Consider the following 25,886-nt stretch of genomic DNA (forward strand, 5'->3'; position numbering starts at 1 on the left):
TGCTTCTCATCCAAGAAGATTCTTCAGTTCTAACAGGATAGTGGGGAATGGAAGGATTTATACTCCTTGCAGACAGGTTCATTGAGTATAGAAGTATAAATCATTCCATTCCCCACTATCCTGTCAGAACTGAAGAATCTTCTTGGATGAGAAGCGAAATGTCTTCAAAAGAAAAAACAAGAAAGTCCAGTTGCCCCTGAAAAAGCACCTTTGGGACAATGTGTGTAGATCAAATTTCTACAACCTGGCTAAGAATCATTGGAGTTGGAAGCTTACCCATCCGGAGAAGATCAGGTTGAGAAAGTCAAGAGTAGAAGTACAGGGTTGGCTGAACTAAAGCTCCAAATTGATAGATTAATGGCTATTAGCCTGGATGGCAGGGTGACTGCTTCCAAAGGCCATCTGCTAGGAGACGAGTGGGGCTTCCTTGACCAGTTGAATTGACCACTGTAAGAACAGATGGACCAGAGATCCAATCTCATGTCGTCTTTAACAAGGGGGTGGAAGAAGGTGGCCACAGTGGGGAAGGGAACAAGGAACTGCAGTTAACACTTTAACACACACCCTTAAAGAGGAGCTCTGGTGGCTCAGCTCTGGTGGCTCAGTAGACTAAAGCACTGTTATTAACATCCACTTACATCTGCTGTCTGCAATTACTGCAAGTTCATATCTCACCAGGCTCAAGGTTGACTCAGCCTTCCATCCTTTCTAAGGTAGGTAAAATGAGGACCCAGTTTGTGGGGGCAATAAGCTGACTTTGTATAAATATACAAAAGTATGAAGGCTATTGCTTAACGCATTGTAAGCCGCCCTGAGTCTCCGGAGAAGGGCGGCATATAAATCAAATTAAAAAAAAAAAAAAAGAGTCCACCTTAGTTAGGAAACCCTACCAGCCTTGCTATCCGGGCTCCCAGGCGTCCCATGTAGAGGAAGCCCCAGGGGGATAATACACACATAAAACCCACTTGAGAGCAGAGGCCGGGCTGACCTAAATCTAAAGCGAGGAAGGGCGAAATTCCCCTGCGTGCCTCAAAGGAAGCGTGTGCAAAAAATCCAGTTCCATTTTCTCTCGGGAGATTAATTTTATTATTGGGGAGGTGGGGGGGGGGAAGCTCTGGTGCCGCCTGCCTTCGCCATTCCGGGGCTTCTCCGAAGGCCATTCGCATCGCTGCGGGGAGAAAGGAAAGCAGGCGCACCCCCCCCATAGCCCTACCTGCACCCCCTTTTTTTCCCCCGAACCCAGTGTCTCCCTCGCCCATTCCATATGGAGTCTCCACGCGGGCTTTCGCACCCCAACACCATCGGGCAATTCAGTTCCCCGCGATGCGCGCAACGCCCGTTTCCCAAAACCCCCCGACCAAACACGGGTTTGTTCCCCCCCCTCCCATCCCTGTCCCTCCGCCCCGCATTTCGCCACTTGCCTTAGCAAACGTGTGAAGGGCCTGGGGATTCCGCAACGGCAGCAACGGGGCTGGGCAAAGAAGTGGGGGGGAGGCTTTTTCTTAGAGTGGGAAGGGGGCGCTTCGCCCAGATCTAGCGGGATGCGTGTTTGGGGAGGCGGGTGGGCGCTGATCACGCTCCGCCGCTGGTCCGGTTGCTACGGGGTTTCGCGGGTCCCGAGGGCAACGCGCCTTCCTGCCAAGCTTTCACTCGTGCTCTGCGCTTTCCACGTGGACCAGCCGACGCCTCTCCGGCACCATCTGCTAACGATCGCCGCTGCAGTCGCCGACGGTCGCTTACCGACGTCTTCCTTCTGCTGCTCTTCCACTTGCTTGGCGACCGGGATCGCGACTTGGGCCAGCGCGGGGGAAGAATGATTCGATATTCCGGCCCGTCATTGGCCAGTCAAGGCGGGCGGGAACACGAGGGCGGGCGGGCGGCGATCGCGGGCGATCTCTCAGCGCCAAGCGGGTATGGCCCCCCCAAGCGCGCCTCCGCCTGGCGCAACCGGGAGGATTGCAGGGCTCGAATGGAGCCGCAGCGCAAGGACGCGTGGGAGGCGATGGCGAGGAGCCTCTGAGTATAAGCAGAGCGCCCCTTGCTCCGATGCCGCAGGAGGGACCCTCCGATCACATCCTTTAAGAAAACGGGATCGGCCCAGTCCGAGGCCAGATGTTCAGGGGAACAAGCGCTGCCTCTGTTGTTCCCGTGTATCCGGGTCTCTTCAAAATTTTGAGACACCCCCCCCCACACACACACACACACTTAAGAGCAACTGCGAGCATGTTGGGAATTTTAGTTTTTATTGTTGAATTTTAATTGGATTTGTTTTTTATTGCTGAGCCCCGAGTCCTTGTGGAGAAAGGGCGGTATATAAGTCCGATAATAAATAAATAAAATAAATAAATAAAATAAATGTGCAGAAAAACCGCACCGGCGCCACAGGCGAGCGTCCGAATTTGGGGGGGAAATATGGCGGCGGAGGCGAAGCTTTTTCTCCTCAGCCTTATGAAATCCCCGCTGTCGGCCGAAGTGCTGGAGCATCCTCTTGTTTTGTCAATGAAGATTAACACGTTCATCCTTCAGTTTAAAAAAAAAGTGGGGGGGATTGTGGCTAGTGGAGCTGGAGGAAAGTTTGAAGAATTCTTGCAAGTCGGTGCGTTTTGGGTTGGAACTCGTGGTTTGCCTTCTGTCCAAGGCTTAAACTGAATGATACAATGGGACATGGTTTTCTGAATCGCACTTAGGTCACAACACAATAAGGGATTATGTTTACATAATATAAGGGATTATGGTTACATACTTCCTGGGTTCATACACTAAAACACAAATGCAAGATGTCCTTTGGCTTGGCGTGCCGTGTGAACTCGGTCATGGTGGTTTAATTGACAAACCACAATTAAACCAGCCATGATCTGACACCTGAGCCAAGTCAACAAGTGATTCCTTTGAAATGCTTGATCACACAAGCGTTTTGCAAAGTTTCGTCCTAGAATCTGAAACCGTCACAGAGGAGAAGTAATTGGAATCTGCAGACGTGTTCAAGCAAAAAGGACTTGCTTGCTTCCACAGAAGTTCATCTTGGAGAGACTCCAGAACTTTCTCCATCAAGAGAAAGTTTTCTGATCCTCTTTATATTGCCACCCAGCCATCACTGGTGTGTCTTTGTGTGTGTGTGTGTGTGTGTATTGGCTGGCAGTCACTGAAACCAGGAACAGTTAACACCAAATACATTATGATTGGTTATCACCTACATTATGGTTGCTTATCACCACACACCAAAGGTTCTTGCCCAATTCAATCTTGCAGCACACCTCCCTCTTTTCAAAACAAATAGAGCTGATGCAATTTCCTCTTCCTTAACAGCTCTGCCCAGAGAATCCAGCCAGGGATAGGACTGAGCACACACACACAATAGTGAGGATATTTTGGAATGTGCTAAACAGACTTTATCAAGAATTGATTATCTGTAGCTCTGAGAAGTTCTTGTTGTTCTCTGAGCTTGTCTGTTTGCTTGCCAATGTTTCATAACCCAACCAGGCAACATCTGTGATACTCTACCTACTTCCAAAGTGGTAGATCATGATTGGAACAAGTTACTTAATCACCTTTTTTGGGATGGGCGTACGAGTAGACCACACTTTCATGTATCCTCTAATAAAGTGTTTCTCAACCTTGGTAGCTTGAAGATGGGTGGACTTCAACTCCCAGAATTCCCCAGCCAGTGCTGCTGGCTGGGGGATTCTGGGAGTTGAAGTCCACCCATCTTCAAGCTTCCAAGGTTGAGAAAACACTGCTCTAATAGAAGGTACAATGTAGTCCTCAACTTACAACAGTCCGTTTAGTGACCATCCAAAGTTACAACAGCGCTGAAAAATGTGACATGATCATTTTTCATGGTTACAAGTTTCGTAGCATGTGATCAAGATTCAGATGCTTGGCAACTGGTTCATACTTATGACCATTGCTGTGTCCTGTGGTCAGGTGATCACTTTTGTGGCCTTTCTGACAAGCAAAGTCAATGGGGGAAGAGCCAGATTCACTTAACAACCCAAGTTCCTAACTTATCAACTGCAGCTCTTCACTTAACAATGGTGGCTAGAAAAATTTATAAAATGGGGCAAAACTTACTTAATAGGTGCCTCAGCAGAACAACAACAGAAATTTGGGGCTCAATCGTGGCTGTAAATTGAGGACTACCTGTACTATCTTAGGTAAGACGTTCTCTGTGTCAAAAAAGGGAAATTCCTATTGTTGGAAGTTGCTAAATGATGGTGTAATTTAAGCATCATTTGTTGATCAAATCAATCAGTCCAACAGATAAGCAATTGCTGTTTGCTCAATTTCAGATAGCCTCTTTTTCGTTCAGCTGCTCTTTCTTGCATCACTGACTGAAAGTTTCAGTAGGACACACTATGCTAAGTCACACTTTCAGTTCACAAACCAGGAACAAATTTGGTTTTAAACGATGATTTGCTACCCTTAAACAAACTCAACTTTCCTGACTTCCAATGCTGAGGCCAAACTGAGTGCATTAAATACTTTGTGTAGTGTGTGACCCAAGAGAGGGGAAAACCCTTTTAGTAAGTGGCTGCAGTTTCAAAATAAATCATTATGCTCATAAAGCGCGTTCAGCTATGTCTGGTATTAAGCATGGGTAGATCATCCGTAAAGCCAGACCAGATGGCACAGCCAATAGAAGCTAACCCTGCTTTTTAATTTATGACTCTTTTGGTCGGCATCCCAGTCATGTGTGCAATGAATGGCTGGTCGACATGACCCTTCCTGAATTTTGCATGCGTGTGAGAGAAGGAATGTATGTTTTTGCAATCTGGGTTAAAAAAAGTCAAGTAACTAATAGTCTAGGTGGCATCAGAGCTACGGTACACATACTAGAAGATTAAGCCCACTCTTTCCTATTTCTCACATATTTATCTGTCAGCTTGTGTTTATGTGAAGAAAAAAATATAGAAGAAATGCTGTACTTGGAAATGACCCAGTTTTGCAATCATCACAAACCACTCCTGTCTATCTGTCTGGAAGCTGAGATCATCCTGAGTTTAACCTGGCCTACATAATATAGTGAGTTAGTTTTAGAAAATTTTGTTTCAAACTATAGCTCAGGGACCTGCCCCTCAACCCATAATTATCAGATGATGCAAACTGGCCACGTTGGTATAACTTGCAGTTCGTGAAAGTTGCTGACTTTTAATAACATTTGCTAGACAGGAAAGGCATTACCAGACTGAAGATTTTAGGTGATCAGTGTGCCAGTTAAGAAAAAGAAGGCACATGCAGAGGAGACTGCAAATTTCAGGGAGAAGGGATTATAATGTTGGTGTCAACAATCCACTAGAGTCATCTTTTACCTTCTTATTCAAAGTCAGAATGACTTCTAGGTTACGTCCCCTTAGAGATTCCAACCTCCGCATGTCATACATCTTGAATAAATGAAGTCCTAAAATAGATGCCAATCTGCCACAGGAGAGATGGCATGTGGGTGGCACACTTCCAAGTGGTGTCACTAGTTGCCAGGAGCCTGGGAGGAAAGGGGCTGCCACTGTACTTTTCTAGCCTTGTGTTTTCCAGCTCAAGGAGAAGGCAGTGTTATTTTCACAACTACTGTATCAAAAGTATGTCATGGTGACCCTTTTCCAAAGTAATCACAAAGTTTCAACATTGCAGTAGTTTTTCAAACAGGAAATGGAGACAGAGACTAGCTGACTTGAAAGATTCAGCTGGAGCAAAAAAGCTGAAGTGTCTTGTTCAGGAATAGAAGAGAATTAGAGGAGAGGAGAAAATAGAGAAGAGAATTAGAATTAGAATTAGAATTAGAATTAGAATTAGAATTAGAATTAGAATTAGAATAGAATAGAATAGAATAGAATAGAATAGAATAGAATAGAATAGAATAGAATAGAATAGAATAGAATAGAACAGAACAGAACAGAACAGAACAGAACAGAACAGAACAGAACCTTGGAGGTCTTCTAGTCCAACCCCCTGCTTAGGCAGGAAACCCTACAATTTCAGACAAATGATTGTCCAATCTCCTAAAAACTTCCAGTGTTGCAGCATTCACAGCTTCTGAAGACAAGTTGTTCCACTGAATAATTGTTCTGTCAGGAAATTTCTTCTAGGTTGCTTCTCTCCTTGATTAGTTTCCATCCATTGCTTCTTGTCCTGCTTTCAGGTGCTTTGGAGAATAGCTTGACTCCCTCTTCTTTATGGCAACCCGAGATATCAGAACACTGCTATCATGTCACCTCCTAGTCCTTTTTATTAAAAGACATAACCAGTTATAAGAGCTTTGCATATCCTACACAACGCAAAGGATGTTGCACTTTGCAAGTTACCTATTTTTATTTTCTTAGAAGCAAACTTAGAAGTTACTCTGAATGGGTTTGCTATTAGAAGCCCCAAAGAGAGATCACCTGCCATGATAAGTTGTGGTTTAATCATGCTTTGTTGAATAAACCATTTAGGGTCCTATTGATTTGAAGTAGCATGTTAGTATATAAGTAAAGCATGCTAGATTGGCATGCCGTGAAAAACAAGAAACCATGGCTTATAAACCAGAATGGCTAGGGCTATACCACTGATTAAATCACAAGCAGGTCAGTCACATTTTGAGAGGTACCTAAATTGTACAAAACAATATACTCAGGAAAGCTAAAAATAGTTAAAGGTAAAAAGTTTCTCCATCTCTAGGGGGCAGTGTTCATCTCTGTTTCCTAACAGAAGGAACCAGTGTTGTCTCAAAATTCTTCCAAGATCATGTGGCTGGCATGTAATACAAAATTTAAATATGTTACAAGAAATAAAATTACATAATTATCCAATAAAAGATGGTGGCTGATACATTATTCAAGTAAAAATTGCATTACCTGTGGGGTGAATGCTATGGTATACAGGAAGATCTTAACCAGCTGGGTTTAAGAGGTTGAGCTTGACCGGCCCACATGAAGGAGACAAAAATCAAACTCAGAGAAATCCCAGCATCCCCTACTAAAGCCAATTTCCAAGCAAGTCCTGGAGCCACTGGAAAATGCTACCTTCTAAGCCCATGAATGCATCAAATGTTGTTGAGAAATAGCAGAACCAAAAAGGACACCTTCCTCGTCTAATGTCCACTATAGTTTGTCTAATTGGATGACTCTAGTCCCAGAACCAGACCTGAGATCAGATTCTAAGGGGTTTAGATAACATATTTAATCAAGGAAACCTTGACACTGAAGATACCAGACCTCTGGCTTAAGAAGAACAAATTGAAGACCAGCTAGACTTTTGCATTAAAGGTCTCACTACAATTACTTTAAGGTTAGAGGGTTACTCCTTTCTCCGCTGATGCTTTGATCACTCTGGGCCAAATAACACTTCCCTTGGCCACTTTATTCAATCAAGGATGAGGGCTGAGCAAGCATGTGATCAGTGTCAGGTTATCAAGAATCCTGTCCATATTTCTGGGTTGTATAAATCGATGCCTACTGATAACGCATGGACAAGGAAACCACTGAGGGGGTCCAACAAAGGAATCCAAAGCAGAGCAAATGTAACTTATCTGCATGTCATCAAAATAATAGAACAGAAAAACAGAGTTCGAAGGGACCTTGGAGGTCTTCTAGTCCGACTCCAACCCCCTGCTCAGGCAGGAGACTCTATACTTACATTCAAATACATTTCAACCCTATACCATTTCAGACAAGTGGCTGTCCAGTCCAGGGGTGAAATCCAATTTTTTTCCCTATTGGTTCTGTGGGCGTGCTTGGTGGGCGTGGCAGGGGAAAGATATTGCAAAATCTCCATTCCCTCCCCTCCTGGGGGAAGGATATCGCAAAATCTCCAGTCCCACCCCATTCTGGGGCCAGGCAGAGTTGGTATTTGCCGGTTCTCCGAACTACTCAAAATTTCCGCTACTGGTTCTCCAGAACCTGTTAGAACCTGCTGGATTTCACCCCCGGTCCAGTCTCTTCTTAAAAACCTCCAGTGTTGGAGCATTCACAGCTTCTGGAAGCAAGTCGTTCCACTGATTAGTTGTTCTGTTAGGAAATTTCTCCTTAATTCCAGGTTGCTTCTCTCCTTGATTAGTTTCCATCCACTGCTTCTTGTCCTGCCCTCAGGTGCTTTGGAAAATAAGTTGACCACCTCTTCTCTGTGGCAGCCCCTCAAATACTGGAACAAATTGAAGACCAGCTAGACTTTTGCATTAAAAAGTCTAGCTCGTCTTCCTTACGAGTTCTTTTACAGGTTAGGTCTTTTGGACAAGTTGCTGTGGATAATGGCAGAAACAAAGTACACCTTTCCTGCCTTTACCACAGCATAGGCCTTAATATGATTCTCTCTTATTCATGGTCCGCTTTACCCTGTTTTTCTCTACTTTTCCTCTACCCATCAAATCTGTTGTTACATGGTCCAGAATTCTTTGGAATCCAAAAATTGAATTGGCTTCATCAGGTAGGAGAAAATGTCCTTTAATAGCATTCAGAAATAATGATATCAAGGTCCTAAATTATATACTTATGCCAGATATGGATAATATAAATAGAAATGGGAATGGATGTTTAACAAAATCTATATGTAAATTGTCATGCCAGGGTATTTGAGAGACCACCTCTTCCCAATTACATCGGGTTAGGCAGGAAGGGTGTATTATGAGTCTGCTACGGAGTTCCATTTGACAAAACCCAGGGAAGAGAGTTTTCTGCCGTACCACCCACTCTTTGGAATATCACCCCTCCTACCCACAAGATGAGCCTATCCTTAATCCTCTTGACCTTCTGGAAATCTCTCAGGACTGTAGTTTTGCATCAGTCCAGAGGTTTCTTTGGAAACAGCCCATGATATGACTTTATTGTATTTAAGTTTTTAAACATTCCTCTCTGGCTTTATTAAATTTTGGTTTATTTATTTTTCACATTTCTGAACTGCCCATCTTTTTTTTTTTTTTTTTAAATTTGATTTATATGCCGCCCTTCTCCGGAGACTCAGGGCAGCTTACAATGCGTTAAGCAATAGCCTTCATACTTTTGTATATTTATACAAAGTCAGCTTATTGCCCCCACAAACTGGGTCCTCATTTAACCTACCTTAGAAAGGATGGAAGGCTGAGTCAACCTTGAGCCTGGTAAGATTCGAACCTGCAAAAATTGCAGGCAGCTGTGTTAATAAAAGGGTGCATTAAACCACTGTACTACCAAGGCTCTTCCTCAAACTGGGAGGTAAATGCATGTTTACCTGACTGTAATGATTATTTAAAATGTGTTTTTATTGTTTTTATTGTTTTGTTTCTATTATACATCTATTATACATCACCTAGAGTCACATGCATGAAACGGACAGCTATGTAAATTTGACAGATCGATAAACGCTTGAAACCACCGGTGAGAGCACTGTACCTAAGGATACAGGTAGTTCTTGATTTACCATCAGTTGTAAGTCACGATGGTTGTAACTCAGGTCACCCATGTGACGGTCCTAATACTATGACCTTATTTGTGGTGGTCATTAAGCAAGCACTGCGATTGTTAAGCAAAACAATGGTTTGCTGTGGACTGTTTTTTTCTGAAAATTGGAAGTAAATGCTGGTTTTCAGAAAAAGTGTCACAAAATGAAGTCGTGTTGCCCTGGGAGGCTGTAAAAAGGCATAAATGAGGGCCAGTTGTTGAGCATCTGATAGGCAATCATGTGACTGTGGGCAGGGGACAGTTGTTGCAACTTTGGAACTGGGTTGTAAGTAGCCCCCGAGAGAACCATCATAACTTTGAATGGTCACCAAGTGGCCAGTCACAAGTTGAGGTGTACTTGTACTAGCAACAATTTACCCGAAATATCCAGCTTTCTGAATATTGCAATTTTTTTTTTTTTATATGAACCATTCTGCATTTTTGCTTCTACAATTTATTGCAGACTGTATAACTATGTATACTGCCTCTTGGCTACAGAGCCTTTATGGCTAAGTGTCTTTGGTCCTCAGCCTGGAATTTTCTATTTACGTTAAAACTACAAATCCCATATTTTCTTTTTCAGGGCTGCATTCTAAAATCTCAGTTCTAGTCTACCTGGGAAGAACCAAGCTAGGAAATTATGACTATATGAAATGCCTATGTGGAGAAGCAACCCAGTTCTGAATACTAGGAAAAGCAAGTAAAAGAAAAAGCTTCTAGTCTTATTGTGAGCTTCCTGGAAATATATCTGAGTAGCACCTGTAGGAAACAAACACCGAATCAGTTGAGCCTTGGTCCAATCCAGTAGCCTCTCTTTCATGTTTAGTTTTTCCAGTATTGTCATCCAGCTCAATCCTGAGGAAGCCATTTTTAGGGGGAAAAGCTAAGCATAGAAATAAACAACAAGCTATCCAAACATAATTATTTATTTGGATGTAAGTTCCTCTCAGAAGAGACAATTCAGTGACATCACCATTTCATCATATGTACAAGTTATGCCGACATCCTTCAATTATTACTAAATATTTATATATCATTTGGAAGCCCCATGAGCTTCAATCAGTGACTAGCAACTGTACATGCGACAATGCTTTTAGACAGAGAAGGACATCTGCTTTTAGAATTAGGAAGTCCACGTCATTTTTGAGGATATACCAACAGTTTCCAGCCTTCCTGCCTGCCAACTTTGAAAAAAGCGCCCAACACACCAAGACCAATGCAAGATGAAGTGCCAATAAGAAAACTGTTAGCTGAAGAGGGAGAAAACAATCATTGGTTAGATCACAGGCTATAGATTATGTCTTATAATTATTCAGTTCAAAACCCCAAATCTCCATTGAGTACATTAAAAAAAAAAAAACTAATGGCACAACCAATACTAACTTTTGGCTCCTATCATTATCCCCGATGCACATCCTCCAATGAAGTAGTTCATAGGGTCTTGTGGAGCATCTCGAAGTTCACCACTGATGCAAGATGTTGCCGCGAAAACTGCCCCTAGGGTGGCTGTGGAGGGAAAAAAAGCAGAAGATAAAGCAGGCAAATGATTTGTCAAGTTCTGCAAGTCCAGCGATTTCTTTTTTGCTAACGGCCTTCTAACAATAAAAACTGCACCTCTTATACATGGACATCACCAGATGGGGCACAAATAAATCAAACTGATTATATTAGCGCTATAAGGGGGTGGAAGAGCTTGATTATAATAGCAAAATTAGTTGACTGTGAAGCAGACCATAAAATGTTTCATATCGGTAGTCAAAAAAAAAAAAAAAACCCAAACAATATCAATCTATTGTTCTCAGTCAAGGTACAAATGACCAGGCTCAAATCCTCATGTTTCAGATATCTTATAGAAACATCTAGCTCTCTGGAGAAGTCTATAATGTTGGGGAAGGAAGAAGGAAGGAAGAAGGAACAAAGTGCCACCAGCATTAAAATGGAGGACAACAACAGTGGTAATGAGTGCAGAGATGGAAGACTAGAAGGACCAGGTTAGGTGCAGATTGTTCTGGTGAAAATCCATCTACTGTCTTGATGGCACATAATAAATCCATCAAACAGACTTCAATACCACAGATGAATCATTGGGGATTTCTTTTAAGATGGGAACAAGAAGAACACAGGATACTTCTTTGCGCTAAAATAGGCTATTTTATATTAACGGCTTAGCACGAAATCGACTGGGAGACCCTTTCTAAAGTTTCACCTAATGATGTGAAAAACGTTTTATTTATTGGAAAGAGTGTGAGTGAAAATATGTAAAATTATTTCTGAGCATAAAACAGGCTGTTTTGAGTATCTCGGAGAGGTTTCTGAGGTCTCCCAAGATGCTCAAAACAAAACACTCCACAAAATTTGGTTGTGAAACAGTTTGAAAATAAAACAGCCTGCTGTTTTCAGCTAAGGGCTGTTCTCATACCAAGTCACTACTGAAAAGGCAGGGCTCAATCTGTGAGCAGCTATCCCCAATATTTTTGTGCAGGGGCATTGTGGGAAAGCAGCAGCGGCAGTTTTCAAAACCCGTTGCTACGGGTTAGCTCATGGGTGCATGCAAGCGATGCTTCTGTGTCCGGGCGGGTAGGCGGAGCCTCCTGCCACTGCCGCTATCGGTTCGCCCAATCCGGGCCGAACCGGTAACAACCCACCACTGGAAAGCACACAAGACTTTCAAAGGGCTACTTCAGAAGGAGAGATGTATTCCCCTCCTGAATGTTAGCATCTCTTGAATAGAACAAATTAGAATGCATTCATTATTTACTAAAAACTACCCCTAAGCTTACAAATACAATACAAGTTAGTACTTGAACAGGGATTTAAGAATTTTTAAACTTCTAGGTTTGGTTTTATTATAAGATCTCTGCTTTAATCATAAGATATCTTTTCAGAAAAAATATGTGTACATTAAACTTGAAACACAGTTTAAAAACTGAGATAGAAGTACAAATCAAACACGGTCTAAAAGAAATGAAATACAAATGAAAATGAAACCTTGATTACTTCGCCCATTGTTTTAAGCCATGCTTTCTAATTGGCTCTAATCAGGTAAGAGAATTAGGATTAACCATGATTTACAACCAGAGTGCTTTCATTCATATAACATATGCTAAGCCACAACCCAGTAAGCTGTATTGATTTGCATTTGAATGCTACTAACCAAATAAGCAGGCCTTACCCATAGTGACAGTGGATTTGGCTAGTCTCATAAGTCCTTCTAGTTTTGTTTCTGGTGTGTACAGAACTACATGGTAAGTTGAAGCAACGAGACCTACAGGAAGATTTTTAAAAAATGGATGACAAAAAAAGGTTAGCAGTACCAGCAACAACAAAGCCTTTTATTATTTTAAAATAAGGAAAGTAAACAGATTATAATTAACTATTTTTTTCTTCATTGGCAATCCCATAAACTTAACATATGTACAAAGGAATACAGGCCATACTCAACTTACAACCACAATTGAGCCCAACATTTCTGTTGCTAAATGAGAAATTCGTTAAGTGAGTTTTGTCCCGTTTTATGACCTTTCTTGCCCCATTTCTTAAGTGAATTACTGCAGTTGTTAATGAAAACAGTTGTTAAGTGAATCTGGCTTCCCCGTTGCTTTTGCAAAAGGTGTTCACATGACCTCAAAACACTACAGCCGTCATAAATAGGAGTCAGTTGCCAAGCACCTGACTTTTGATCACGTGACCATAGGGATGCTGTAATGGTCATAAGTGTGAAAAATGATCATGTCACTTTTAGTGCCATTGTAACTTTGAATGGTCACTAAATGAACTATTGTAAATTAAGGTTTACCTGTACTGTGCCTATCCACGTCATTATACCAAAATCTAATAATTAAAGGATAAAACCATGTTATTTTACAATACTGACCATGGATTAAAACAGGACAGCACCACAGAGCCTGCAATTGACAATTTCTTCTCAATCCGATGCTCTCTTGTGCTATGGTTCTTGAATTTCAGAACCAAGGAAAATCTATCTATTTATTCTATGAAGAATACCTTTAAAAAGGTCAAAATATAAAAGTAACATTGAGACCAAACAGACTTGAAACCAATGGTAAAGGAAAATATATTTATTGTGTGTGTATATATGTATGTATGTATATATATGTATATATGTGTATGTATATATGTATATGTATATGTATGTATATATATATATCTGTGTGTGTGTGTGTGTGTGTGTGTACACATGGATTATAAATCTTATTGGAATGTATAAGCTTGCATATAATAGCAAATTTAATCAATATATGGAATTAGATTTGTTTAAGGATTTCAGAGGAATCATAATACTTATCTATTTTGGAAATTAGGTATTGTTTCTAGCAGGGTGGATTTGATTTAAATCGAGTTGATTTAAATCACAATTTAAATCATGATTTAAATCACTAGTAAAAATGCTTGATTTAAATCAACTCGATTTAAATCATAATTTTTAAAGAGCAACTGTCATCTCTGCTACCCCTTTGACCCACTGTTGACTCACCGATAGTCCCAGTGTTGCAGAATATACAGCCTCATGACACATAACTAAGCTCCATTTCATGCTGAATAAACTAAATTATTTATGTATCTTAAATAGAAAACTATCTTACGATAGATTTTTACCCCAAAAGTTTTTTATTAAAATAAATTTGATAAAAATAAAAAAATCTGATTTAAATCAAAAAAATCCAATTTAAATTAAAAAAAACCTGATTTTTTTGATTTTTTTAAAAAAATTATTGATTTTTATCCACCCTGGTTTCTAGTGAATGCCAATAATCTACTTTAATAGAGGTTTTGAAAAAAGCCATCAATGCATTTTCATTTAAAAGCTAATACTGAGTCCCTAGGGAGAAGGGCGGTATATAAATTTGAAGTAAAATAAAATAAAATAAAAAATACTGCTTTATTGGGAAGGGGGGTACATGCGACCCTCCACGCCCCATTTTTGGCCCAGAAAGCCTCCTGCAGCACCTTGTTGGCCAAAACAGCCTTTCCCATCACAGTTGTTAAGTGAATAACTGCAGTTAAATTAGTAACACAGTTGCTAAATGAATCTGCTTGTCAGAAGGTCACAAAAGGTGATTACATGACCCTGCAATGCTGCAACTGTCATAAAGAGGTCATGTCACTTTTTTCCAGTGATGTTGAAACTTTGGACAGTCACTAAATGAACTGTTGTAAGTTGAGGACTACCTGTATCCGCATTTGCTCTTCCATGGATTTTCCCTTCAACAAACCACAGATATACAAAAAGGACAGAGATGAACAAAGGAACTCCACTTTCCTGGGGCAGCTGCTGTGCAAGGACTACTGAGCTCAGCAAATGGATGGGAGAGGCAGTCCCACCAACAGCAATTGGAGCCCAGCAGGCCTGGAACAACAACTCCCTCCAGGCCCTACAGAGTCTGGAGATCTTTTCAGGGAAAACACTTTTTTCTGTCAGGATGCCTACGACCAATTTCAGCCGCCCTCTGGGATGGCCTAAGAACGAGATGGAGGTTATGCTGTGAGGACATACTGTATACAGAGCCTTGGGTACTTAGGCCCCATTCTCTTCATAAATGACTTAGATGAGGGAATAGAAGGAGAACTCATCAAATTTGCAGATAACACTAAGTTAGCCGGAATAGCCAACATCCCAGAAGACAAGCTCAGGATCCAAAAAGATCTCGACAGACTTGAACAATGGGCCCTAGTCAACAATACCAAGAGCCTTGGTAGTACAGTGGTTTAATGCACCCTGTAATTAACACAGCTGCCTGCAATTTCTGCAGGTTCGAATCTTACCAGGCTCAAGGTTGACTCAGCCTTCCATCCTTTCTAAAATAGGTAAATTGAGGACCCAGTTTGTGGGGGCAATAAGCTGACTTTGTATAAATATACAAAAGTATGAAGGCTATTGCTTAACGCATTGTAAGCCGCCCTGAGTCTCCGGAGAAGGGCGGCATATAAATCAAATTAAAAAAAATATATATGAAATTTAATGCAGAGAAAAACAAGGTTTTATACCTGGGCCGGAAAAAACCCAAAGGTACAAAGGTACAAGTACAAATTAGGCAAAACCTGGCTCAAAAACTGTAACTGTGACCTTGGAACTATGACCTGTTAACAGTAACCTTAGAGTCCTAGTGGAAGAGCACTTAAACATAAGCCAGCAGTGTGCAGCCGCCGCCAAAAAAGCTAATAGAATCCTTGGTTGTATAAACCGAGGCATAGAATCAAAATAATGTGCAGTATTAGTACTGCTTTATAAAGCCTTAGTGAGGCCACCCCTCAAATATTGCATTCAGTTTTAGTCATCAAACCTCTATAAAATGTTTTACAGATGTTTTACAGATTCACCTGCAAGATTGGCAAACATATATAACAATAAATCTGTTAAATGTTGGAAATCCAACCAAATACCAGGCTCATATTATCATGTGGTGGACATGTTCCAAAGCAAAATAATACTGGAAGAAAATATGCATGTGGCTGGAAATAATGAAAAAACAACATATATATTTGAAATCTGAGACATTCTTGTTGGGCATACTTCCAGAAACTATAATAAGGGTAACACTTATTTAATTTTACAGCAGCCAGGATTGTATATGCACAATACTGGAAAAACTCAGAAACCCCTACAGATGACATTATAATCAAAAAAAATTCTGGAATGTGCAGAAATGGATAGGTTAACCCTAAAAATCAAAGGAAAAGAAGACTCGGAATATTTTATAACATGGAAACTATTCTATAAATGGTTAAGTGACAAATACTGAGGTTAGAGGAGTGGAATTATGTGAAATATGGACTACATGAGAAAGAAAAACTGATGAGTAAATATTTAGATATATAATCAATACTGTAATGGAAGATAGTATACTTTTCAATAACGATTGATATTATTACATATATTTTTATGTATAGATGATGATGATGATGATGTTTATATATTAACAATTTTGACAATTTCTATTTAACATAGAAATGGAATATGTGATATAAAAAAATAAAAAAATATTTGACAAAAAAAAAGTTTTGGTCACCGCATTACAAAAAAAATGTTGAGATTTTCAAAAAAGTGCAAAGAAGAGCAACTGAGGTGATTAAAGGCCTGGAGGCTAAAACATACGAAGAACAGTTGCAGGATTTGGGTTTGGCCAGTCTAGAGAAAAGAAGGACTAGGGGGGACATGATAGCAATATTCCAGTATTTGAGGGGCTGCCACAAAAAAGAGGGGGGTCAGTTTATTTTCCAAAGCACCAGAGGGCAGGACAAGAAACAAGGGATGGAAACTAATCAAGGAGAGAAGCAACCTGGAATTGAGGAGGAACTTCCTAACAGTGAGGACAATTAACCAGTGGAACAGCTTGCCTCCAGAAGTTGTGGGTGCTTCAACACTGGAGGTTTTAAAGAAAAGACTGAGCAGCCACTTGTCTGAAATGGTATAGGCCTGTATAGGGTCTCCTGCCAGAGCAGGGGGCTGGACTAGATGACCTCCAAGGTACCTTCCAGTTCTACTCTGATTGACAGGCCCTTAATGGACATTACGTAGGACGTCCTCCAGGGCGGGGCAAGGAGGCTGTGTGGACGAGCCCATATTTAAGCTCGACGGCGATGGGGGTTCAAGGACGGGGATCTTTATTGTCACGATTCCCGGGTGGACTCGCAGCTAACTTGGGGTAGTTTCCGAGTAAAAACAGCGAAGAGGAGCCCCACAGTAACGGCCCACCTCAGTTTGGTCCTCACCGGTAAGGGCCCCGAGGCGCCCCGCAAGCCAGGTCTTACGGAAACAGTTGGTGCCGTCCAGAATCTCCCCGTACCCGTTCATATTGACACCGACCGCGGCGACAGGCGCAAGCACCACGAGATTTCACCAAGGACACTACCCTGGACCTGATCTCGCGAGAGCATAGAGAGCCAGAGTTAGACGCGGGCCAATGGCAACTCGGGGTCCGTAAGGATTGGACGGGATTAGGTGAAAGTAGGCGCGGCTTTATTGACGATTGGGGGCGTGGCTTATCCCGTCACAGATTAATCGATTGGTTTGTGAATGTGGCTTCGCATGATTTCTATTGGTAGATGCTTGGGCGGTAAAGGGGACTAAAGCTGCGCGTGCTTTGTTTCCCCTCCTCTTGCCCGCCTACTTGGGGCGGGGCGTCGTAAAAGACGCGCTTGACCGGCCCGACTGGAACTTCCAATCTGACAGAGCTTCAGTCGAGCGGCTGTTAATAGGAGGCGTGGTCCCATTTGTCATTTTCTCAGGACTCATTAGTGTGGCCTCGCTCCTGATTGGTCAGTCCGAATGAAGGGCGCGGCGAGGTTTCATTGTGTGGGGGGTGTGACCTGCCTTCCCATTGGCTACGATGCGCGGGCGCTGGGCGGGGCCTCCCCGGGCGTCGTCGTTGTCGTCCATGATGTCTTCATCTTCGCCGCCGACGCCGGTCCAGATTCGCGAGGCTAACGCGCATTTGGCCGCCTTGCACGGGCGGGTTGCAGAGTTGGAACGGCGTTTGGCAGCTGCGGAGCGCACGGTGCACGGCCAGGCTGAGAGTCTCATCCGGAAGGATGCCGAGATGCGCCAGGCGGTGTTCGGGCTTCGGGAAGGCAAGGACAGGTACTGACCTCGAAGAGGACTAGAACCTTGGTTAGAGTAATAAACGAATAAAAGGTTTTGCAGAGAACTTCTTTGACTGTCATTTGCCTTTTTCTCTATGAAGTTGGTCTTCTAAATATTATTTAGCTTTCGGTGGGAGCTGCATAATATATATGCATATATATGGGGGGGGCTTTTCTCCTCTCTCAATCTTGCTAAACAATTTGTCATTATTTCTCAGGATTAGGAAATCATTTGGGCTGTGAAAGCAAATACCTGTGTACAAAATTTCATGGTAGGAAATAGCTATCCCAGCTGGAACTTCAGGAACAAATTAATAGGAAAAGAGAGGCCAGTTTGAGTTTGGGCAGGCTGTGGATATGAAGGCACTCGCAGCATCTTTTCCTGTTGAATAGCAATCGTGTAATTGTGCTTCAGGCAAGCTGAAAAATTCAGCACCAGGTAGAAATCCTTTCAAATACATTATTTCCAGGTTTATAACACAGGCAACCAAGGACTTCACCTACTAGCAAGCCCTCTAATAACATCTTGCATACGATCATCATATTCCAGTGGATACTTTCATCTCTAACTTGTGGCTCTGTCTTAGGAAAAAGGACTTAAACATAATTTTACCAATCCTTTCTACCCTCATGTATTTATATTTTATTTTTTTAATTTAGACTCTGCTCATCTTACTCTCAGAGTGACTCTGGCAGATGTAACAGTTAAAAGTATAAAAAAATAATCACGTATACTCTTTGACGTAATGACAGTTTGTTTAGCAATTGTTCAAAGTGACAATAGCGCTGAAAAAAGTGACTTGTGCAACCAGTCCTTCACACTTAGAACTGATCACATGTACAGAATTTGGGCCCTTGGCAACCAGCATGTATTTAGGATGGTTGCAGAGTCCTGGGGTCACATGATCATCCATTTTTGACCTTCCCAATTGGTTTCCAACAAGCAAATCAATGGAAAGCTGGATTTGCTTAATGACCCCGTGATTCCCTTAACAATCACTGTGATTTGCCTAATGACTACAGCAAAACCAGCCATAAATTTGGGGTGCAACTCACTTAATGGCTACCTTGCTTAACAACAGAGGTTCTGGTCCCGATTGTGTGAACTTGAGGACTACCTGTGAAGATACAATATATCAGTAGAAGTAAAACGAGGATAAAAATGTTTAAAGGCAGAGAGAGGGGCTTCAATGCGCTGACCATCCCCATGGTTGTGAGTCCATTGCAGGCTAGCAGAACCGTGTTTTCAGACTTTTTCGAAAAGTGAGGCCCTCTTTACCTCTAGGGAAGGATATTCCAGACAGTGGGGGAAACAGCAGCGAAGGCCCTTTTCCTAGATCCTGCCAGTTGAAATTCTTTAACTACAGTATTCCATAACACACCTTCTCTGCCTGATCAGGTGGGATGGGGCAATGTGAGGTGGATAAGATGGTTCCTCAGGTAACCTGTTTCATTTTTTTTTTCGTCCAAAGGGAAATTGCCATATTGGAGGAAAAGCTGCAGTCTTCTGAACAGCATGCGCAAAAACTGTTAAACGTGATCCAGGAGAAAGACAGTTTGATAACTCAACTGAGGCACAGGAGCCGCCTGCTGACCAAGATCTGTCGTAGCCGCCCAGTCTTGGATAATCTCTTGGCATACATGGCTGAAGGGGAGCAGCTGAGTCCTGTCCTTGCTGCACAAAGTGACGCCAACTCACCAGATCACAACCTGTCACTGGAGACAAACTGTATCCCAGACCTTGATTTGGACACCAAAGACTTTTCACTTGGGGATGATGAACAGGATTCAGACAAGACTTTGTTTGGGACAACAGTGTAAACGGACAAGATTCTTGGTTCCCATATCTGAAGCCTCTTTTTTTAAAAAAATCTCTTTTGAGTAGGGTAATACCACTTTTTTTTTTTACTCTGAACTGCTCATGCTGGGGATGACAAAGTGACTATTTTTAAACCAGCCATTCTAGTAATAGTTTTGTGTATCAGCAGACTTTTTTGGTTTGTGGCTTAAAAATCATGCCTTTTTTTCCTGCACCCCTTAATTGGATGTAGGTACCTGAATCTCTAGGACAAATGATGACAGTCCCAGCCTCTTCCAATATTGGTTATATTTACAGTTGTGGGAGTTATAGGGTAGCACTCCAGATTGCCTAATCCCACTCTTAAGAGAGGCAGGTATCTAAAGGAAAGCTGCTAACTTAAATTAACATTACTCTAAAGAAGGTTGCCACCACTGCTCTCTCTTTCTCTATCTCACAATATTTTTTGGTTATATCCAGCCAAAACCAGCACCAGTCTTTTTGGGAGTAGGACAGGACGGGTTCAAACTACAAGGAAGGAATTCAAATTAGGGTTTAGACATCAGGAGGAATTTTCTAATTGTTAACAATGTTGTCAGCTAGTGGAACAAATTGTAAAGTACTTGATAAGTTCCTCCTTTGCTAAAGGAGATGTTCTAATGAATCCTGCAGATGACCTCTATGGTTCCTTCCAGTTCTGTTGATTATATAATTTCAGACTTGCATGTGCCACGTGGGCTAAATTATTTAAAATATAAAATTCACAAGGGCAGGAAATCATGCCTTTGTTGATAGGCTTGGAAATCCCACAATTAGAATGATAAAAAGAAGAATGTTACCTAGATACCAGTATCTTTTTAAGAACCATAGCTAAGGCTGGAATCCTGGAGTCCAGTCCTGTTAGTACAGGTAGTCCTCAACTTACAACAATTCATTTATAACAACCATTTGAAGTTAAGACAGCTGTGGAAAAAAAGGGACTGTCAATCAGTTTTTAAGCTTACGATCTTTGCAGTGATGTGATCGAAATTTGGAAATTTGGCAATCAGCATGTATTTATGATGGTTGCAGCATCCCAGGGTCATGTGATCACTATTTAGAGTCTTCTAAGGGGACTTCCAACAAGCACAGTCAATGGGGAAAGCTGGATTTGCTTAATGACCATGGCAAAAAATGGGATGCAGCTCACTTAACAACTGCATCACTTTGTGAGTGAGGTTGCACTCCCAATTGTGGTCATAGGTTGAGGACTTCCTGCATTCATTTATACTGATTGTGGTAAAAGATTACTTCCTTTCATTTTGGCAGCTTCATCTCCCTTCAAGATTTACCCCTTAACAATCTTACTGAAGTAAGTTTTTCTAACCAAGGAATTTTAAGTCTAATGCATCTTCTGCTTGCATGTGACTTAATCCATTTTTAACCTGGATAGGCAATTTTTTAGGAGGGGCAAAATCATAGAGAATAGGAAACTTCTTTTTCAGCCTGTTTGGCTAACCCACAGGAACGAGCACAGAATTTCAGCTTGAAGTACTACGTCTGCTTGCTTGAGCAGGAAAAGGAATTCAACCATCTTCTATTTATGGCCTTATTCAGAGGTGGGTTTCAGCAGGTTCTGACCAGTTCTGGAGAACCGGTAATGGAAATTTTGAGTAGTTCGGAGAACCGGTAGTAAAAATTCTGACTGGCCCCGCCCCCATCTATTCTCTGCCTCCAGAGTCCCAGCTGATCGGGAGGAAATGGGGATTTTGCAGTATCCTTCCCCTGGAGTGGGGTGGAAATGGAGATTTTACAGTATCCTTCCTCTGCCACGCCCACCAAACCACACCATGCCCACCAAGCCACACCCATAGAACCTGTAGTAAAAAAACTTGAAACCCACCACTGGCCTTATTGGTGGTTAGGCCTTCCCCATGGCGGGCACGAGCAATAGCACTTAGACTTATATACTGCATAGTGCTTTACAGCAGCGGTCTCCAACCTTTTCAGCTCAGCAGCCTGGCAGAAGCGGCGGTGAGGGAAAAGGGATGGTTGCGCATGTGTGCTGCTTTCACAAATGCAGCTTCGCACATGCACTCTCACACCTCTTCCACGGCCCGGTTCCAAATAGGCTGTAGACCGGCACCGGACTGGGGGTTGTGGACCTCTGCTTTAGAGCACTTTCTGAACAGTTTACAATGTCAGCATATTGCCCCTAACAATCTGGCTCCTCATTTTACTGACCTCAGAAGGATGGAAGGCTAACCTTGAGCCAGTCAGGATCGGACTCCAGACTGTGGGCAGAGTTAGCCTGCAATACTGCATTCTATCCACTGCACCACCAGGCATTACTGTACCTGTTCTTAGAGTAGGTCACTTGCCTCTTTAAAAAGCATAAGCAATGACTGACTGACTGAGAGCTATTAAGCCAGTGTTTCCTAACCTTAGCAACTTTAAAAATGTGTGCACTTCAACTCCCAGAATTCTCTGGCTAGCTTGCCAGTTTCTTTCCAAGCCTATGAATCAGTCGGGAAAGATCAGAGCCTATGATTTTAGCTTCTTAGTGGAGGAGAGAAAGATGGGTTTATTTTTAACACTAGTAATTTTGTGTCAGAAATGTTACCCTGAGCTTTGCTTAAAAAAAAATGCTGAGAACTTCTGTTGAGTTAACTCAGATGCATTTTCTGGTGAAAACCTGGAAGTTGCTTCATCTTTTGGATATTTTTCTTTTCTGCCTTCTTGGCCAAGCACATTATATTACTGTTCAAAATATAGGGAACTGGCAACCAATGGGTTTTTAATAGTTTCCCCCCCCCTCAGAATTGAACAAGCTTGCAGGGCTGCCATAACAAGCTAAATAGGAATAATTATTACTGGCCTGGGGTGGAAAATTAAGGAGATTGTACCTCGTTTTGATTCTATCCTAATAGAAAGTGGACAGTGTTGCATAGAAGCTGGTTTTATATGATGGACCCTTGTCATGTGCGAATTGGGGGTTTTAGGATTACTTGGACATTCAGAACTGAAACTCATGCCATCTTGGGTAATTGAAGAACATGGTTGTATTAAGTTTGAACACCATAGCAAGTCTGAATCCACCGTTAGTCAGCTATAGAAGGCAGGGGTAAAAAGTTGGCTGTGTTTTACAATTCAATGTCTTATATGAATCCAGCCAAACTTGGGGTACTTAACCCTCTTTAAACATACTTTCAGTAACGTGCTGTGCATTTGCCATTCAACAACATGTTACATTACTGACGTTCCAGTCAGCCATAACCACCTATACAATACAGTAGTCCATTTCATTCATATTTTTAAACCCGGCAAATGTGCTGATCCTTCCCTCATGTCCAGGAGATGTTGTCTGTCCTACAGAGCTGAAGTCCACAAGTCTTAAAGTTGCCAAGGTTGGAGACCCCTGCTATAGAGGCAGTAGCAATCAGTGAACCTTTCAATACACTAACTCCTTTTCAGTTGGAGATCATTTAAAACAATAATTGCAGCATTTCAAGGCAATGCTTCTCTACCTTGGCAATGTGTATTTCAGTTCCCAACTGGTTGGGGAATCCTGGGACTTGAAGTCCACACATCTGCATGTTGCCAAGATTGAGAAGCACCGTGTTAAGGGATCATGAGCTGTAGAGGAAATAAAAGGGAAACAAAATCCAGTGATTCAGGCAATGTGTGTATTTCAGAGGAAAGTAGAAATGTCTTGAGGGATCCATTCAGGTAGAGTTCACAAAATTCCACCAACCTAAACAGCCATGAAACTGTCTTGGTGTCCTCTTCATCCCGTTTCTGCCATGTAGCTTTCAAAATGGCTGAAATGGTGATAGCAGCAACATGGCTTCCCAAGATTCTGCTTTTTCTGGCATCCAGTCTTCACCATTCACGTCTGCCCATGTGGGTTGAGTTAACTCTTGTAATCCTCTTGGGGGAGTTGCAGATTTTCTACTGGTATTTTTTGGCAACCCTTTTTGCGCTATAATTTGCTGTATTTCCACAGAATAATTGATTTCTTGAATGAGTGATTGCAGTCTTAAGCACTCTTACTGGGAACCATTGGGACTAAATACTGAATACATATGTAGAGTTTTATTTAATGCCTGTTACGTTTATTTTGAGTCATATATTTACTGACAACTGAAGCACCAGTTAAGTGCCTATGAGGATTTTGTTACACTAGGTCCTCAAATCTAATTTTTCTTGTTGGAAGCAAAATAATATTAAAAATATTTTGGTATACTTGATCTGTACTGTATTCTGATGTTTTTCTCACGGTTTCTAAATGTTTTACATGGGCTAACTAAGATATGATTGCTAGCAGAAACACTACAACTTTTTCAAAACTGCCTGCTTTTATGACCATTCTCATGTTGTTCTCTTTTTTTTAAAAGGCTGTCTGATCAGTTGCTGTGATGTGAATCTCTTTCCCAAGAAATTTCTCAAACTTCTGAGAGCTCACAGAGTTCAAATGATTTATTGAAGAGCTAAATATAGCTAAATATAAATATATGTACAGATGGTCCTTGTCTTATAACCACAATTGAGCCCAAAATTTCTGTTGTTAAGTGAGACATTTGTTAAGTGAGTTTTGCCCCATTTTACGACCTTTCTTGCCACAGCTATTAATTGAATCACTGCAGTTGATAAATTAGCAACCTGGTTGTTAAGTGAATCTGAATTCCCCATTGACTCTGCTTGTGAAAAGGTCACAAAAGGGGGTCATATGTACTTGGGACACAGCAACGGTCTTAAGTATAAACCAATTGTCAAGCATCTGAATTTTGATCACATGACTATGGAGGTGCTACAAAGGTCGTAACTGAAAAATGGTCATAAGTCACTTTTTTTCCAGTGCCGTTGTAACTTTGAACAGTCACTAAATGAACTGTTGTAAGTGGAGGACTATCTCTACGGTATTTAACTGTTGTTAGCTGCCCAGAATCGTGAATTTGACATGGGCTGTATTAGTTGAAATAAAGCACTTTCAAAAAGGTTAAAGAACCATGGGGAACAACAGAGAAGGGACTGAACTAAGAGCAGGAGTTTCATTTCAGATACACATGTAGAACATTTGCTAGGATTAAAGCATTCAACACAGGATGCTCCTAGAGCAGGGGTCTCCAACCGTGGCAACTTTAAGCCTGGAGCTTTGCTGGCTGGAGAATTCCACCAGGCTTAAAGTTGCCAAAGTTGGAGACCAGTGATGGGATTCAGCCAGTTCACACCACTTCAGGAGAACCGGTTGTTAACTTTCTGAGCAATTTGGCAAACTGGTTGTTGGAAGAAATCATTAGGGCAGAGAACCGGTTGTTAAATTACTTGAATCCCACCACTGTTGGAGACCAATGTCCTACAGCGTGTTTTTGAGTTATGGACTGGAGGCACTTTTCTATGGTGCTTCCTGCTTCCAGTATTAGATGTAGGGAATATCTTCACAGTAAATAAGGTAGCTCTTTATGGACTGTGATGGGAGGGGCTGATAGATTATGGCTGTTATTGGAGGCTGCATTGACTTGCTTGACTAGCTGGCTGGGTTTCAACCTTATACTTACATTCAAGGAATGCCCTCCTTCGGGTTTCCCCCGGGGACTTGGGGTCTGGAGCCTCAGCTAGTACAGAATGCAATGATCAAATTGCTTGGCTATGTCCTGTACATGATAAAACCCGGCTGGAGCAACTGGTTTGATTGTCAATTCCCTACTACAGTAAATAACGTTCACAATATTGCTTATGACACATTATACCCTAACTGACTTGAACTGACATATCCAATAAGTTTGTTCGTGCCTTCCTCTCTGAAATTAATCTCCTCTTTTATTTCTCCAGTATTTTGCTCATCGTGGAGCAAAAGATTTGGGGAAAAAAAAAACACTAGACTCGTGACCCCTCTGTCTCTCAAACTCTCTTTCCCTTTCCTTTCTCTGCTATAAATTGTAAATGTATTAAATATACAGGTCACATTAGCTTTCTCTTAATATATAACCATTAACCTGGATTGTTCATTTATACCTTATGCCAGTGACAGCGAACCTTTTTGGCACCGAGTGCCGAAACTGGAACGCACCTGCGCGCATGCACATGTGCGCACCGGAGCCTGGAAACTGGAACACCAGCTAGCC

The 25,886-nt window shown here is 41.8% G+C and overlaps 2 protein-coding genes across 2 annotated transcripts; one reads left to right on the top strand and one right to left on the bottom strand.

Moving 5' to 3' along the window:
• Positions 1-10,293: 10,293 nt before the first annotated feature.
• NDUFA11 (NADH:ubiquinone oxidoreductase subunit A11) lies at positions 10,294-17,274 on the bottom strand. The gene is made up of 4 exons (XM_070931742.1): positions 17,115-17,274; positions 12,556-12,648; positions 10,767-10,889; positions 10,294-10,633 (listed from the first exon to the last, which is right to left on the bottom strand). The coding sequence occupies exons 1-4, from the start codon at positions 17,194-17,196 to the stop codon at positions 10,521-10,523; spliced, it is 411 nt and encodes a 136-aa protein (XP_070787843.1). The 5' UTR covers positions 17,197-17,274; the 3' UTR covers positions 10,294-10,520.
• A 457-nt stretch (positions 17,275-17,731) lies between these two features.
• Positions 17,732-19,936, top strand: VMAC (vimentin type intermediate filament associated coiled-coil protein). Its single transcript, XM_070931743.1, has 2 exons — positions 17,732-17,982; positions 19,457-19,936. The coding sequence occupies exons 1-2, from the start codon at positions 17,732-17,734 to the stop codon at positions 19,803-19,805; spliced, it is 600 nt and encodes a 199-aa protein (XP_070787844.1). The 3' UTR covers positions 19,806-19,936.
• The last annotated feature ends 5,950 nt before the right edge of the window (positions 19,937-25,886 follow it).

The sequence above is a fragment of the Pituophis catenifer genome, unplaced genomic scaffold, assembly GCF_029215685.1.
Source record: "Pituophis catenifer annectens isolate HBS135680 unplaced genomic scaffold, rPitCat1.0.hap2 SCAF_1, whole genome shotgun sequence".
NCBI lineage: Eukaryota > Metazoa > Chordata > Lepidosauria > Squamata > Colubridae > Pituophis > Pituophis catenifer.